Source organism: Nyctereutes procyonoides, unplaced genomic scaffold, assembly GCF_905146905.1.
Source record: "Nyctereutes procyonoides isolate TBG_1078 unplaced genomic scaffold, NYPRO_anot_genome, whole genome shotgun sequence".
Classification (NCBI taxonomy): domain Eukaryota; kingdom Metazoa; phylum Chordata; class Mammalia; order Carnivora; family Canidae; genus Nyctereutes; species Nyctereutes procyonoides.
Window position 1 is genome coordinate 38,486,734 of NW_026575024.1, and position 15,508 is coordinate 38,502,241.

Genomic DNA, 15,508 nt, shown 5'->3' on the forward strand with positions numbered 1-15,508 from the left:
TTATTTTATTTTTGAGAGCCTAAAGTGCTCAATGCTGGAGGGTGGCAGTAGGGAGCATGCCAGATACTTCTGACTTTGATGGTGGGGGCTGGAAATAGAATCTTACCAGGAATCCATGCCATGAGAAGAGTCCATGAAGAGTGAAAACAAATGCATTTAAGTTTAAGAATTCAACTTTGCAATAACAGAAAGAGAAAGGGAGTACCGCTCCTTTATATTCCAGGAGTCCTAAATGGACAACAGCTAATGTAAAAAATAAAATCAGAGGGTATTATGTATAAAAACTGTGCTCCCTGGTGTAGTGAAGAGTTTAGAATGAGGAAAAATTGGACTCTGCCCCCTGCTAGCTAGAGGATCTTGAACAAAGTTGCACAACCTTCTGATGCCCCAGTTTTCTCATTTTTAAAACAGGATGTAATAGTACCTATTTCATAATTGTTTCAATTAAACATGAAAAAGTCTATCAGCATTTATGTTGTCTCTTAAATAGGAGCTATTAGGTGGGAGCTGTTCTTATTAGTAGTTCATTGTTAATATATATAAAGCACTTAATATAGTACTTGGTGTACTATCAGCACTTAATCAGTGGTAGTTATTATTACTACTACTAGTACTTCTACAAGTATAATGATTATTAGTATTAGTTTCAACTGAGTGCAGAATGAGTCACCATGGTTGCATGTCTCTCCAAAATAATTATTGCAATCTGGTTGCATTAATAAAAATAGAACTTTTGGGAAAATAATAGGTGGAGACCCTGCTATTGTGTGAATCAAATATGCCATGGACATGGGATGATATGTCACACTATCTAGTACCTTCCAGTGAAGATGTTATTTAAGGAGGAGTTAATGTGGCTGAATGCTGATTATATGCCAAGACTGTTAGACACAGTGATCACCTATCAAGGGTGGACTCTTGGCCCTTGTTTATGAACAAGGACACCAAGACCCATAAAACTTAAACTACTTTCTAAGGATCACTCAAGTTGTAAGCAGTAGGGCCCAGAATTCAAAGCCAGCTCCATTTGCCTCCTAAACCAGGGCTCTTTTCAGTGCATTGCACAGCCTCTGAACCTTTAGTCCCAGGGGGAAAAATGCACATCTCATTAAAGCAACACAGAGTATAAGTTTAACTCTCCATGGTGAATTGAAAGACATCAATCACTGCAAATGGAAAAAAAAAAAAACACTAATTGCTTGAGTTGCCTAAGGAAACTTAGAATAGGTTAGTTACAAAAAGTAATGTCATCTACAGTTGGCAGGAGTTGCTGCCAAGAGCTTCCCTGCTGGCCTTGTTTTTGTCTCAGATATTTCTTCAACGGAAAGCTTATATGGAGAAAAGCTTTTGAGACAAGGAATTAATTATATAAGCCAGTGTATGAGCACATCTTTCGTTTGCTCATTTTCAATCCTTTGATTTTATTAAAGCACTATGATTTCTCCACATGTCCACCCACTACAGATGAAAATACAGTTTCCACCCAGATATCCTTTTGAGCAAAGTTTCACTGCAACTCTATGCTGGAATCTTCCGTGACATTCAGTATAATGTGATTTCACCCATAAAACATTCACTTACATAATCAAGGATATATTGCATTTACTATCTGGTGCAGAGTTTACATTTTCCTTCCATGGACCTTGTCATACACTTGCAGGATGGTAGGATACAGGATGCAGTGATGCTGCACATAATGCAGTGATAATGTTTTATTATTATTATTATCCACATAGTCTAGTTTCTTTCAGCTCACACTGGCTCTAATTTGTTTTGGGGAGTACAAACCCAGAGGCTCATTATATAAAATAAATGTTCAGGGCAATCAGACACATTAACTAAAGGAGGCCAGGTTTAGTAGTGTAAATTTTAAGCCCCAAAGTGCTCCAAGGAGGCCTCAGATTAGCCTAATGAATCAACAGTCATATATTTTGCTCTACATTCCCTGGCAAAACTCGCTTCCTCTGGTACAAAGAGAAACATGCAGACAGTGAAAATGGTCTTTGGGGAGTCCCGAAAACTAGCCTGAGATCATGGGTCAGGTGGTTTGTATTCTAGCAATAAAAGGACTTGCCTTGTTTCTCAGATAATTATGGGCTCTCATCCTGTGTAGTTCCATGGGCAGCCTTCCATAGGGTGAACAAGAAAGAGAAAGAACAGCCTCTGCTTTTCAAGCTCTCTCAGAAAGCTTCAATCTCCTTGTTAATCTTCCCAGTCCAAATCAAAGGCGAATCTTGCCTTGCTTGGGCCACGGGGCCAGAGAGGCTGTGTGTTCAGTAGATCTTGCAATCTCCATCACTTCATTTGATAACATGCATTCTGCATGAGGCAACCAAAAAGGCAGACAGCTCCATTGCAAGAGGAATGAATAAATGACCAGGCTAGCTCTCTATGTCTGATTCAAGAATTCTTCCTGAGTTATGACTGGAAGGTGCCGTGGTGCTGCCAGCTTCCAGCCTAAAAAAGGACACCAGAAACCTCTTAATGCTAAAAACAAATCTGAGGCATTTACCTTGCTTGTGGGCAGAGACATTTAGTAATTAAGGTTTCCTGCAGAGAGCAACAGAGCACAGAGTGGGGAAAGATTCACTTAGGGGCATTTTTTACATTGGCGCTTAGCACAAAAAAATCTACATTGAGAGCTCAATATTCTAGAGTCATTACTGAAATTAGCTCTGAGAAAAAGGGTCTAGAAGCAATGAAGGGGAAGAAATCACAGCTGAGAAAGGTTACACCCTGTTTCAGAAAGCTACCGACAAGCCTCTCTCTGTGTACACATTTCTTTTTTTTAAGATTTTATTTATTCATGAGACACACACAGAGAGAGAGAGAGAGAGAGAGAGAGAGAGAGAGAGAGAGAGAGAGGCAGAGACACAGGCAGAGGGAGAAGCAGGCTCCATGCAGGGAGACCGACGTGGGACTTGATCCCCGGTCTCCAGGATCAGGCCCCAGGCCGAAGGCGGCACTAAACCTCTGAGCCACCGGGGCTGCCCTGTATACACATTTCTTTCCCCGTGTCCCTCTTGCCCCATTTCCCCTTCAACTCAATCAATGGGTTTAATATCCTTGAACATACATGGGTGTATTCATTCACACAATAAAAAAATGAGGAGACCCTTGCTATGTTTCCATCTCTGGTTTAATGGGGAAAAAAATCTTTGGCTCCCGAGTGAGAATACAGCTTGGGATTAGCTCCTGCAGACTCTCAGATCCTGGTTCTCAAATTATAGTCACTAAGTGTAGGCTTCTTGAAATTTCCCTACTCTGTTATTGGTATTAAACTTTTAAAACAAGTGCACTTAATATAGGTTGTTTCTTTATGTAATTGCATTGTGTTAGCTGTTGGGTTTTTGTTTCTAGGAATCCTGCAAACAAAGGACTTTACATCAACACCAACTCATTAATCCAGGTTCATGTACATCAGCATTTTCTGCTCAATGTCAAAGACTCAATACTCACAATGCTCTAAAGAGTGGGCCAGGTCCCATAATATACACACTTAGCTATGGGTGCCATCAAGGAACTGCCCCATTTTCTTGTCAATTGTATGTAACAGAAGTTTAGTAATTTCAGTCATCTTCTATTTATTGTTATAAGAAATGTCAATTAGCCATATTCCTTTTCTTGCCACATGATTTTGTCATCTCTCAGCTAACCTTCTCTTTTACCTTTCCCATAGGGCTTTTGCAAGGCATCTGTTAAATAGAAAAATCGGGGTGGTGGTTGTTGGATTTCCAGCTACTCCCCTCGCAGAAGCTCGGGCTCGGTTTTGTATTTCAGCAGCACATACGCGGGAGATGCTAGACACAGTGAGTACATCACAGGCCAACAGAATCACCAGTACTGGTACCTTGCATTGGAAGCATGTTCTTTTATTGAGCTAGCTTAAGTTTCCCTGGGTTTCTCTTAGTGTTTTAGAAAACCAACACTAATAAAACTCACTGCTAAAAAACAAGGGTATGCCAACAATGCCCAACAATGTGATCAACTCAGCGAATAGAAAAAGAAAATGAGTTCAGTGAAGATTTGACTCAAGGTAGTGTTTTGGTTTCATAAAAAAGACTGACTGAGTAGCCATACGTTGTACTAGTTACTTGTTCCTAAATGCAAAAGCTAATCTGACGTGCTATTTCAGCACTGACTGCCTGCAACCTGACACTTCTCATAGCCGCCACGTCCATCATAATAAAATATGACCCGACTAAGCAACATGTTGGCAAAGTAATAACAAAGATAGGTCCAGACCTACATGGGGTATAAATGATTTAAAAACCGCATTTCATTGTCCTTTGGTTTTGATCTTTATGTGAATGAGTGATAGCAGAAAACTAAGCTATCTCAATCAGTTTGGAGTTGATGGAACTGTCTTTAGTGACAAAGCAATTTAGCAAACCCACTGAGTGTCTACTATGTGCAAAACCCTGGGGCAAAAACTCTAAGAGGAGATACTAATAAATAAGCAACTAGTGATAATACCAGGCAGAATAAATTCATCTTGGAAAAGAAATACAGACAACTGTGGAACATGAAGGTGGGAATGAGTTATTATATATGAAGATGGAAATGAATTATGTGTATATGTATAATATACATGCACATATAACAATCCATAATATGTATGAATATGGATATTATATATGTATGTATATATATATTTCATAGGAGAGGTGACTTTTGAGTTGGGCCTATTTGAATAAAAGTTGTGGAACATCATCCAAGGTTTCCAACCAAGGGAGTGATATAATCACATCACTACAAAATAAATGTGACAAATGGATTAGAAAGGGAAAAGGCAAGAAGGGACATAAAATGGAGCTGTTTGAACAAAACAAGAGATGTCAATGGCAGTGGAAACAAAAGTAATGGATCTATTAACCGACATTATAAATGCATAGAGTTGGCAAATGGTTGGATACAGGGAATTTGTGGGAAGAGGGAATCAAAGACCATTCAAAGTCTCCAGACCTGGTGAATGGAAGGATGGTAAAGCTAAAGCAGCTGTATGAGATAAGGTAAACAATAAAAAACAGCCAATCATCACTTGGCCTGCGGGAACAAAATGAGCTCAATTATAGACAGAATGAGATTATACATCTATGGGCCATCTGTGGAAAAGAAAATCAGATTCTAAAGCTTAGGAGAGTATGCAGTGCTGGAGCTTCTGTAGTTTAGGGAACTGAGAGATCATTTTAGCTAAAGGAGAAGATATAATTTCCAAATGCAAGTGAACAGGCCAAGGGCAGATTCCTACAGATTGCCTACATCCCAGGCTAGACATAGGAATCATAGGCGAGGAACTAGACCTTGATGGGGCTGGAACAGTCTGAAAAGGCATGAATTAGGGTACTGTTAAACACAGTAAAAAGGAAAAAGTTTCAAGGAGGGGAAGAATCCAAAGGTCTCCAAGAAACTACAGCAGCTTTAAGTGGGATAAGAGATGGGAATAAACTTTTGTATTACACTTAGTAGAAACTTGATGTTCCTCAGAGAAGACAGTTTGAGGAGAATGTAGGGAACAGGAATAAGAATACAAGGAATAAAAAAGTGAATACTTTGAGCTCAAATAAAAAATTACACACACACACACACATAGTGTCTGTCTTTCTGCTTCACCATTACATTCTTAAGATTTAAACCAGTATCTACCTAAATAAATAAATAAACCAGTGTCCACTACCGAATGCATATTAACAGTTTCTTGCATGACACACTAATAATTGAGCTAACTCTAGGTTTTGAGATGCTGGGTGAACTTTGTTGTTATTATTCTTCATAGCTTTCTGTGTTGTTCAGGTTCTCCAAAAGGAGTATGTATTTCTGGTAATTATTTTTTTAACAAATTGTTTCTTTTAAATAGAAAAAGTAGTCAAATATTTCAAGAGCTTTGACTGCAAAAGCAAGAAAAATAGATTTAGAAAAGCCCTTGAAAAACTTGAACATGTTTACACATTAAGGAAGGAAAATGGGAGAGGAAAGGACACGACCAGGGAGCATGCTCCCAGAGGTGATGGGGGGGGGATGGGCAGCAGTGGGAGATTTGTATTTTTTGTAACCCCCAACAGCACTGAGATATTCATGAATACCCAATTCTGGAGACATCAGACCTCATGGTTCTCTTCGCAAGTTCTTAACTCCTATGGAATACCTTGTTTATTATTTTTTTATTTTTTTTTATTTTTTTTATTTATTCATGACAGTCACACAGAGAGAGAGACAGAGAGAGAGAGGCAGAGACACAGGCAGAGGGAGAAGCAGGCTCCATGCAGGGAGCCCGACGTGGGATTCGATCCCGGGTCTCCAGGATCATGCCCTGGGCCAAAGGCAGGCGCCAAACCGCTGCGCCACCCAGGGATCCCGGAATACTTAGTTTAGAAGGAGCACTGGGACATCATCTCAACAGATGCCTCTAAACTTTTGAAATCAGTCACTTATATAAATAAAAAAAAAAAACTATGGGCAAACTCCTTAATCTACACATAAGAGAGTGAAAAATGACCCTTGAACAGTGAGCACATAGAGGTAGATAACTGAACATAACACTCATAGGAAATACATGTTAGACAAGTCCCTTCTATGACCACATTTGGTACAAGGCAGAGATGAGGCAACTCTACAAATACGAAGTAGCTTAGAATTTCCTTCTTCTAACACGAGTGATGACTACACCTTTACGAATGACCTCACTATAGTCATCCCATCTTCCACATAAGAATTCTACATGTATATACAAAAGAATTCTGTATATAGCTAATCACTGAACTTCACTTGTTCAAGACAGCATCAACCCAGACTGGTCCCTGCTTCCTTAGAGTCATCCTGAGCACAAGTCCAAATGTGGTAAGAAGCCTTTCCCAACTCCCTCTTACTAAGATGGTTCTTCTCTAATACATGCTTCCAGCTGCCACAAGTAAAATAAACCTACCTTTGTTTGAGTACAGGTGTGCTCTGCGTAGTCTGATCAGTGGGCTTCAACATAAATCCATTTATAAGTTATATATGCATTGCCAATATATTATGTACATTTTATAGCAGACTCAAAAATGGAAGTTAAAAAGATTGAGATTACAATAAATAGAAATCCTCTATTCTTCTTCCACACCTTCCGTCAATTGTCTCTCATATCCCCCAAGTATGCAGATGCCCACTCAGAGCTATTCCATCCCCACCTTCAGCAAAGAGCAATAGACACTATCCTAGTTTGACATCATTTTAAATATAACTTTTGTCGCTTTGTCCTAGTCCTTAGACTTGATGTGAAAATTTAGGAAGTACATTGAAGTAAAAAGAATGTTTTAACTATCCATAATGCTACCAAACAGAAATCAATGACTCTTCCTATGTTGGTGGATATCTAACTTGTTGCCAGTTTGAAAGACTACCCAAAGAGGAGAGCCCGTAAGCTCCACTTGTCATTTATTCCAGTGTTAAAAAAAACATCTTCACCTTTTTCAAAGCATTAGATCCTAATATTGCCCTCCTTGTTTGACAGGTCAAGACAGGCCTAAAAATATTAAAAAGGCATGCCCAGTACCGTAAGATTAGTGATATACTAGATATGAAAAGTACATTTTGCCTATTCTGGGTCTCAGTCTTGGACCCAGAATTTTCTTTGGAAAATTGGGGATACATTTATCTGCCTGAATTGAGAGAACTGAAACAGATGAGCTTTCGGTCCCCTTCGGTTTTAAGTCCTACGATTCCACGGAACATACAGATGAGTATTTAAAGCTGAGGATGAGGAAATATGGGAGAGAGGGAACGATATTAATCAGCTCCCACAATGTTCCCTTTTGCTCCTGGCCAGGTTGATTTGCTGTGTCATGAGGACATAAACCCAAATGTAATCTGCAGCCTTACCTCTTTCTTCCACAAAGTTATACATGTCATTAAACTTTAAAATAAAGTCTGAAAGGGTAAGCATGGATGGTTTTATCCCTCTCCTCACACCCTCCAAAATAAATTAAATATTCATAATGTGGGGTAAAATGAGTTAGCCTCTAACATTCCTCTAGGGCTGGTTTATAAGGTCTGGTATCATTCCATACCTTAATGATTTGGATCTTTCTCCTTTTCTTTAAAATCAAGGAAGTTGGCAAAAGAAGATTGAATCTCAGTGAGGTTCTGGATCGCAGAGCCATTTAGGGGTTTAAAAAATAACTGATGGAAGGCAATCTCTTTGCAGGTTTTGGAAAACCTGGATGAAATGGGTGATCTCCTGCAACTGAAGTATTCCCGGCACAGGAAGTCAGCACGCCCTGAACTGTACGATGAGACAAGCTTTGAACTGGACGATTAAGTTTCCTGGTCCTGAGTTGCACCTAAAGACTTTGCCAGAAAGACACCCCCCCCATGCCTCAAAAGAAATATAAATGGATTTCTCCCCCCCTTTCTATGCACAATTTTGGTTTCCACACCAGCTTAATTGAACTGAAGAAAATGTTGTGTTTTTAATGTCTCCAACTCGGGAGTGCAGAGACAAAAATATGGTTCCAGGTTTTAACTTTCTCCTCTCCCAAGTATCCTACTACAAATACACACACACACACACACACACTTCCTAGAACATTTTTAATGGCAGCGAGCCCATGCTTTAGCTGCTACTGTGCAGACTCTTTGGTCCAGACTCTTTCAGGCGTTCCAACCAAATGAGAGGGTTTGGGTTTTTAATTCAGTAAATCTCACTATATTTTTACTTATTTCACCTGCAGATGTGAGCAAGGGTCATGGGCAGTAGCCGACCTCCTTGTTTCCCCATATGTGCCCCAGCTACAACTCATCCATATCACTGGGAGCTCCAGGCAGGAGGGTAAAGAAATGTTGCCTCTACCATTTGCCGCATTTGGACTTTATCCAAGGCTGAGTGTCAAAGCCTTAGTTAATGTTTGGAGAGAGAGAGTAGGACTGACCAGCAGGGACTAGAGATATCTTTGAAGGAAACTTTCCTTTTCCTCTTGCTGGTATCCTACAGTTTTACAGCTGAGCTCTTGAGGTTTGGAAAATTCAAGACTTTTGTTTCATAAGGAAAGGGGCAGAAAGCAAACACAAGCCAATTTTAGGCCTAGAGTAAAACCGTAATGTTACAACTGGAAGGTTTTGGTGCCATGTGGAGTGAATGTTTCACTTGCATACATAACCCTTATTTCTCTAAGGAATGACTTGTCATTTTCCTATTAAATTTTTAGTAAATGGTGAGATTCAATTTCCTTTAGAGTTGACTCTCCAGACTATACTTGAATGTATTGATTCAAAACCGACATTAAAAAGCAAATTCTATTCAACTTTTTCAAGACTGACACCCCTGTTCAAGCCTATTAAATAGTTCTCACTGTCTGCTGGCACATGTGATCCAACTCTGGTGTAAAGTGGGCTTGTACACTATTGGGCAACGAACTGTAATTTACTTGAGTTGTCTCTATCTTTCTGCCTCTGCTCTCTCTCTCTCTTTCTAAATGTGAACACAAACTTAAATGGAATAGTACCTCTTTGCTAATTGGATCTAGTTGATATGGAAAAAGCCAGTGGAAAACCTTATCTTTAACAAGCTCCCAGATGGTTCCCAGATTTGGAAACTCTAAAGAGCAGTGGTGACCTTTTAGCAAAGCTTCTGTAATAGTTCGAATGAGTTACAGAACATTCCACTCCATCAAATGACAGTATAAACAAATCACTTCAAGAGAGGTTTGACTCATGACACAGATGGACCCAAGCTCTCATGCTGTGTACTGAGATAGAAACCCAGGCCAGAACACCAGTGTTGAAGAGAGCAATATGCCCTGGTGCTCATGACTGATTAAAGGATAAAAGTGATCAATGTGGAAAGCTTTTTATGGGGAAAGTATAACCCCTACCAGGTATATCAGCTTAAAAGTGGATCACGGGGATCCCTGGGTGGCGCAGCGGTTTGGCGCCTGCCTTTGGCCCAGAGCGCGATCCTGGAGACCCGGGATCAAATCCCACGTCGGGCTCCCAGTGCATGGAGCCTGCTTCTCCTCTGCCTGTGTCTCTGCCTCTCTCTCTCTCTCTCTCTCTCTCTCACTGTGTGCCTATCATAAGTAAATATAAAAAAAAAGTGGATCACAATGATGAAGTTTCTCACAAACATTTGTAAGCATCACTATCAGCAGAAGAGGAGAGGAAGTGAATTCTGACAATGCAGTTGCCCCATCCAGTCACTAGTTGTGATAACTAAATTCCAACTCTCCCCAATGATTTGGTGCACCATTACCGATGCAAAGAAAATATACGTGGTATACGTGTCCCCCAAAAAAGTTTTCCTCTTGAAAATGTGCATTTAAATGAAATTAATTCTAGTCAATTGTCCAAAATGTGTAAATGTCTTCAGTTCTATAAAAGGAACAGTAGACAAAGAGGGCAGTGAAACATCTGAGCTTTACTGAGGTACAGCAAGCAATAAACATCCCCTTCCATTCTAGATGTCCATCATCTTCATACACACCCCTTCACACCCACCCTTTGAGTTTTAAGCCTTTAGAGGGGTGTCTTTGTAAGCAGGAATTTTCATCTATCACATGACTTTTATGGAGGATCTTGAGTCTGACTCATGATAAGAAAATAATTATTTATCTACATGGCCTAGGGAGCAAGGGGGACATTACTCCTGCTTCATCAAGATCCCAGAGTCCTGGGACAATTTATTACATTCCCAGGTACAAAAGAAAAAAAAAAACTACCTCTGTCAGAGGGTTTACACTGAATACACTTATGAGAACAACTATAAATCAAATACAATGTTTCCTGAGAACATTAGGAAGGCCCAGATCCCACAGGGATGGTAATATAAGAGTATATGTCATATGTAGAATGTGGTTGGTTAAGAAGGTAATTATGAGAATTTTTAATTTTTATAAGAAAACATCTGCTAGGTTAATAAAACCACAATTTCAAATCAGTAGGGATTATTGAGTCTCAAGAACTATACTACAGCCAAAATGTCCCTTTGGCCGGTTCGGTTAAGAACGAGAATTTTCTAACCAAGCTCTGTTATGTACCCCAAACATCCCAAATGCATGTGTGTGCGCATGCGCACACACTTTTCCCTTCCTTTACAGAGCAAGCAAGAGTATAAAGGTACAGAGGTGAGAATCTGGCTCTGGTGAGAATCTGGTTGATAAATAGATGGAAGGTGTTCTAAAAGTGGTATTCGTAGGGGGGATATTTGTAGGCGAGATACACTTGCTTAACAGGGAAATGGCATAAACACATTCCTAATCTTATTGTGGAACTGTGTTATTGTAGATGTTTGGCTACACTGCCTTTCAGCATGTTTTGGTTTGACAGACACCATGGGCTTCAGAATTCATTAGGAAGCTTATTAAAATGCAGATCGCTGGGCCCCCCACCAGACTTCCACATAATCAGAATAGCTGTAGTGGTGCCCAGGAACTTATATTCAGCCAGCCTCCTCAGGAGCTTCTAACCCATGTCATAATTTGAGAACCATTGTTGGAGCTTTTGTTTGCATAGATCAGTTGTCCCTACTAACATAACAAACTTTGTCCTGATTCTCTGTTGACAAGGTGTTTATACTACTGAAGTTAAGTGAATTATTCCCATCTCTTCTCAATGGGACATTTTGTTCCCATTATCCAGGTACCTTCTCTTTCTACAAAGTTGGATATTAAGAATAATCTGCCTCTGATTATTTATTTACTCCAACAAAAGCTCTCAAATAGGGTAAAAGTTAACAATTCTTCACACATGCAATGTTCCTCTATATTTTCTTCAGAGATAACCAGTATTATAAATGGCTTACTCTGACTTACAATTTTCAATGAGGAAAACTTAACTCTCTGTCATGTACTTGAATTTATGGCAATAATAACAACTATATTTTGAACTTACCTGGTAATTTCTTGGCTATTTTTCCTGATCTCTGTATGGACAACATATTTGAAGTCTGTTTTCTCAGAACACCCTATGCAGCTGTGTAATTTTTGGAAATTAAAAGGCGTCTGTATTTTAATTGCTTCTAAGCAATTATTGTGGGACATTGTCTTATAGTATTATGAGTGTGTGTGTGTGTGTGTGTGTGTGTTTCCATGAAACATTTAGTGACCAATTTCATTTCATTCTGCCTATGAAATATTAGTTTCTTTAATGGACAAATCACCAAAATAGACAATAATAAAAAATAACTGATGGTTCTGTGTTTGGATTACCCTAAATAGAGACTCAGAGATTTGCATTTAAGAATTTCATTAGGGGGGGAGCCCCAGTGGCTCAGCGGTTTGGCAATGCCTTCAGCCTGGGGCGTGATCCTGGAGACTCGAGATCGAGTCCCACGTCGGGCTCCCTGCATGGAGCTTGCTTCTCCCTCTGCCTGTGTCTCTGCCTCTCTCTCTTTCTGTGTCTATAATGAATAAATAAATAAAATCTTTTTAAAAAAAGAATTTCATAAGAGAAAATGGGCAAGGGTGGCTGGCGCTGGCTTGAACTATGTCATAAGAACCAATTGTGCTCATCTGTTCCCTACTCCTCCTTCTGCGACATCAGAAATTATCTTGGTAGCTTGAAATTATGTAGGGAGAGTATTTACATCATGGAATCAGCAAACACTACAAATTCAGGATCTGGAGAGCCATCTGTTAAACCTTTACCAGCATACCACTGGGACCACATACAATGGAACAATATGTAGGATAGAGCACGGAGACAGGATTGGAAAAGGGAGAAGCCTAACTATGATTTTATCATAAAAGGCCTTAGTCACTCCCCTGGGGAGCTATGCATCAGAGATGGCCATTCAGAATTATCTCAAAGTGAAGCAAGGGAGTCAGGCTTCTATGCCCTTTCTGCCATCAACTACAAGATATACTACATCAACTACATGAGATACAAGTTGCCAAGGTAGAGGTGTGGGAGAGGGCATTACCTTGGCCAAGACAATTCCATTCAGCCAAAGGCACTTCGGGGGGAAGAACTTGGCTTTGAGCTGACAGCAGTCCATCCACTTAAAAATAACTATTTCTAATTCAGCCCCTTTTAAAACAGTTTAAAATGGAAAATTGTAAATATAGAATGAGAGAGAGAGAGAATAGTAGAATAAATCCATTATATCACCTAGCTTCAAACATTATCAATTCATGGCTAATCTTTTTAATCTAGTTCCCCACTTACAGATTACTTTGAAGCAAGCCCCAGAAATCATATGATTTCATTAGGGAATATTTCACTGAATCTCTCTAAAAGATAGAGAGATCTTCACCTATCCCTTAATTTGTCTCAATCTCATTAAAAGTGGTCTGTAGGGTAGCCCGGGTAGCTCAGCGGTTTAGCACTGCCTTCAGCCCAGGGCGTGATCCTGGATACCCAGGATGGAGTCCCACATCGGGCTCCTGGCATGGAGCCTGCTTCTCCCTCTGCCTCTCTCTCTCTCTCTCTCTCTCTCTCTCCCTCTCATGAATAAATAAATAAAATCTTTTTAAAAAGTAGTCTATAGGATAACAAAAGCATGACCATGAGTCAAATATTAATGTTTTCTTTCTCTATCTCATATCCTGCATGCCAATTTCCAGAATCAAGACTAGGAATTATTTCTAAAGCAGGTATGTAGTGTCTTGAAAGATAGCAAGTCAATCATTTTTTTTTGGACACTTATCATGTGTCAGACACTCTACAAAGAACTCCAATATACATTATCCTCTGGACATTTTCATAGATATTAAAAGTGGACTCATCTTGGAAGATCAGTGTGTTGAAGTTGTCAGGGGATGCACAGTATGTAAAGAGCACTTCTAAAGCTCTAACAGGGTCAGCTTTACTTTTCTGAGAATGCTGTATTCCTTTTCCAGTCAAATTTCTTACAAAGTTATTTCAGCTAAACTTTATATATCAGCAGAGTAACTCGAGCAGGAATAAGAGAACAAGTGAGACCAGCTTACCCATTTAGAAAAGCCTGATGCCTGTGACAGAGCTGAGGACAGAACTTGACATTTCTAAGTCAACTGGTCGGAAAATTATCACAGATACAAATCAGTAATGTATTCAACATAAGGAGGTCAGAGTAGAAGCAAGAAGAGATTTCTTTCTTTCTTTCTTTCTTTCTTTCTTTCTTTCTTTCTTTCTTCTTTCTTTCTTTCTTTCTTTCTTCTTTCTTTCTTTCTTTCTTCTTTCTCTTTCTTTCTTTCTTTCTTTCTTTCTTTTTTCTTCTTCTTTCTTTCTTATTTATTTTTCTTTCTTTCCTTTTGCTGTGGCATGAAACAGTGCTCCTTTTTACTTAGCCCAGATGCTAATTTTTATATCAAAAATATTGATTGAGGAGCCTAGTGATTTTGGCTGTCACCCAAGTTTATTCAGGATCTTTCTTAATTAGGTTTGGGTCGGCTACAATGCCTATGGCCAGGGTTAGGTCTGGCTCCAATCACCACATCATATTCTCTACTTCATCACTGGACAAGGAATAAGGCAAGGAAATTGCTGCTTCTTTGTTTCTCCAGCCCCATGAGTATGTTTTTTCCAGATTTTAAGCATGCATGGAGCAAATGTGTAGAAGAATGAAAGAAGTGTAATGGCTTCACTGTGAGGAGATCAACGTAGCCTACAACTTCACTGTGAGCCCCAGCAGGAACAAGGCTCCATGTGTGAAAAATGAATGGGTAGCAATGTGAGATCATGGAAAAAGATCTTAGCATCTTTTGAATGAAAATTTTTCAACACGTTGATGTAGTCAATCAGCCTAGGAGTTTTTCTAAAAAAAAAAAAAAAAAATCTCTTTTGCCAACAACACATGACTTTCCCATAATATGTCTATTTTGTAAATAATTTTAGTTAAGAAATGCAACTATCTTAATAATGTCCATACCAATTTCATATACTTTATCTTCTTAAAAACATCTGCCCAGGGGCGCCTGGCTGGTTCAGTTGGTGGAGGAGCATGCAACTCTTGATCTCAGGGTTGTAAGTTCAAGTCTCACATTGGGTGTAGATATTACTTTAAAAATATAAAATCTTAAAATATATATATAAAATCTTAAAAAATAAAAAATAAATAAAAACATCTCTGCCCATATCAGGCATCAATACAGCATGGTCCCAAATTATAGCTATCTATGATACAATGTGTTTTCCTTATGTGTAAAATAATGTGTTGATATTTAAAAATATTATTCAGTTCCCCTAAAACATTTTCAACTAAATATTTATGAAGAGATTTTAATTCAAAAATTCTTAGATAAAACTTCAAAGTATACATTGATAAGATGTATTTTTTAAAGACATATTTATTTATTCATGAGAGACACAGAGAGAGAAGCAGAGACACAGGCAGAGGGAGAAGCAGGCTTCATGCAGGGAGCCCGACATGGGACTCCAGGATCAAGCCCTGAGCCGAAGGCAGATACTCAACTGCTGAGCCACCCAGGCATCCCAAGACATTTCGTTAATGAGACAACTTTAAGTAGGATCAACCAAATGTTATAGATTTTCTACATAGATAAATCTCTAAGTCCTATCAATAGTCAGTATTACCAGCATATTTTACAGAAAAATT

The 15,508-nt window shown here is 39.1% G+C and overlaps 1 protein-coding gene across 2 annotated transcripts in view; it reads left to right on the forward strand.

The window, feature by feature from the left end:
* Nucleotides 1–11,983, forward strand: part of SPTLC3 (serine palmitoyltransferase long chain base subunit 3) — a 146,470-nt gene extending 134,487 nt beyond the window's left edge. For both annotated transcript variants that reach the window (XM_055304162.1, XM_055304171.1), the window contains 2 exons: nt 3,680–3,809; nt 8,183–11,983. In XM_055304162.1, the coding sequence (XP_055160137.1) occupies nt 3,680–3,809; nt 8,183–8,296 (244 nt within the window). In that variant the 3' untranslated portion in view covers nt 8,297–11,983. The remainder of the gene's footprint in view (nt 1–3,679; nt 3,810–8,182) is intronic.
* The last annotated feature ends 3,525 nt before the right edge of the window (nt 11,984–15,508 follow it).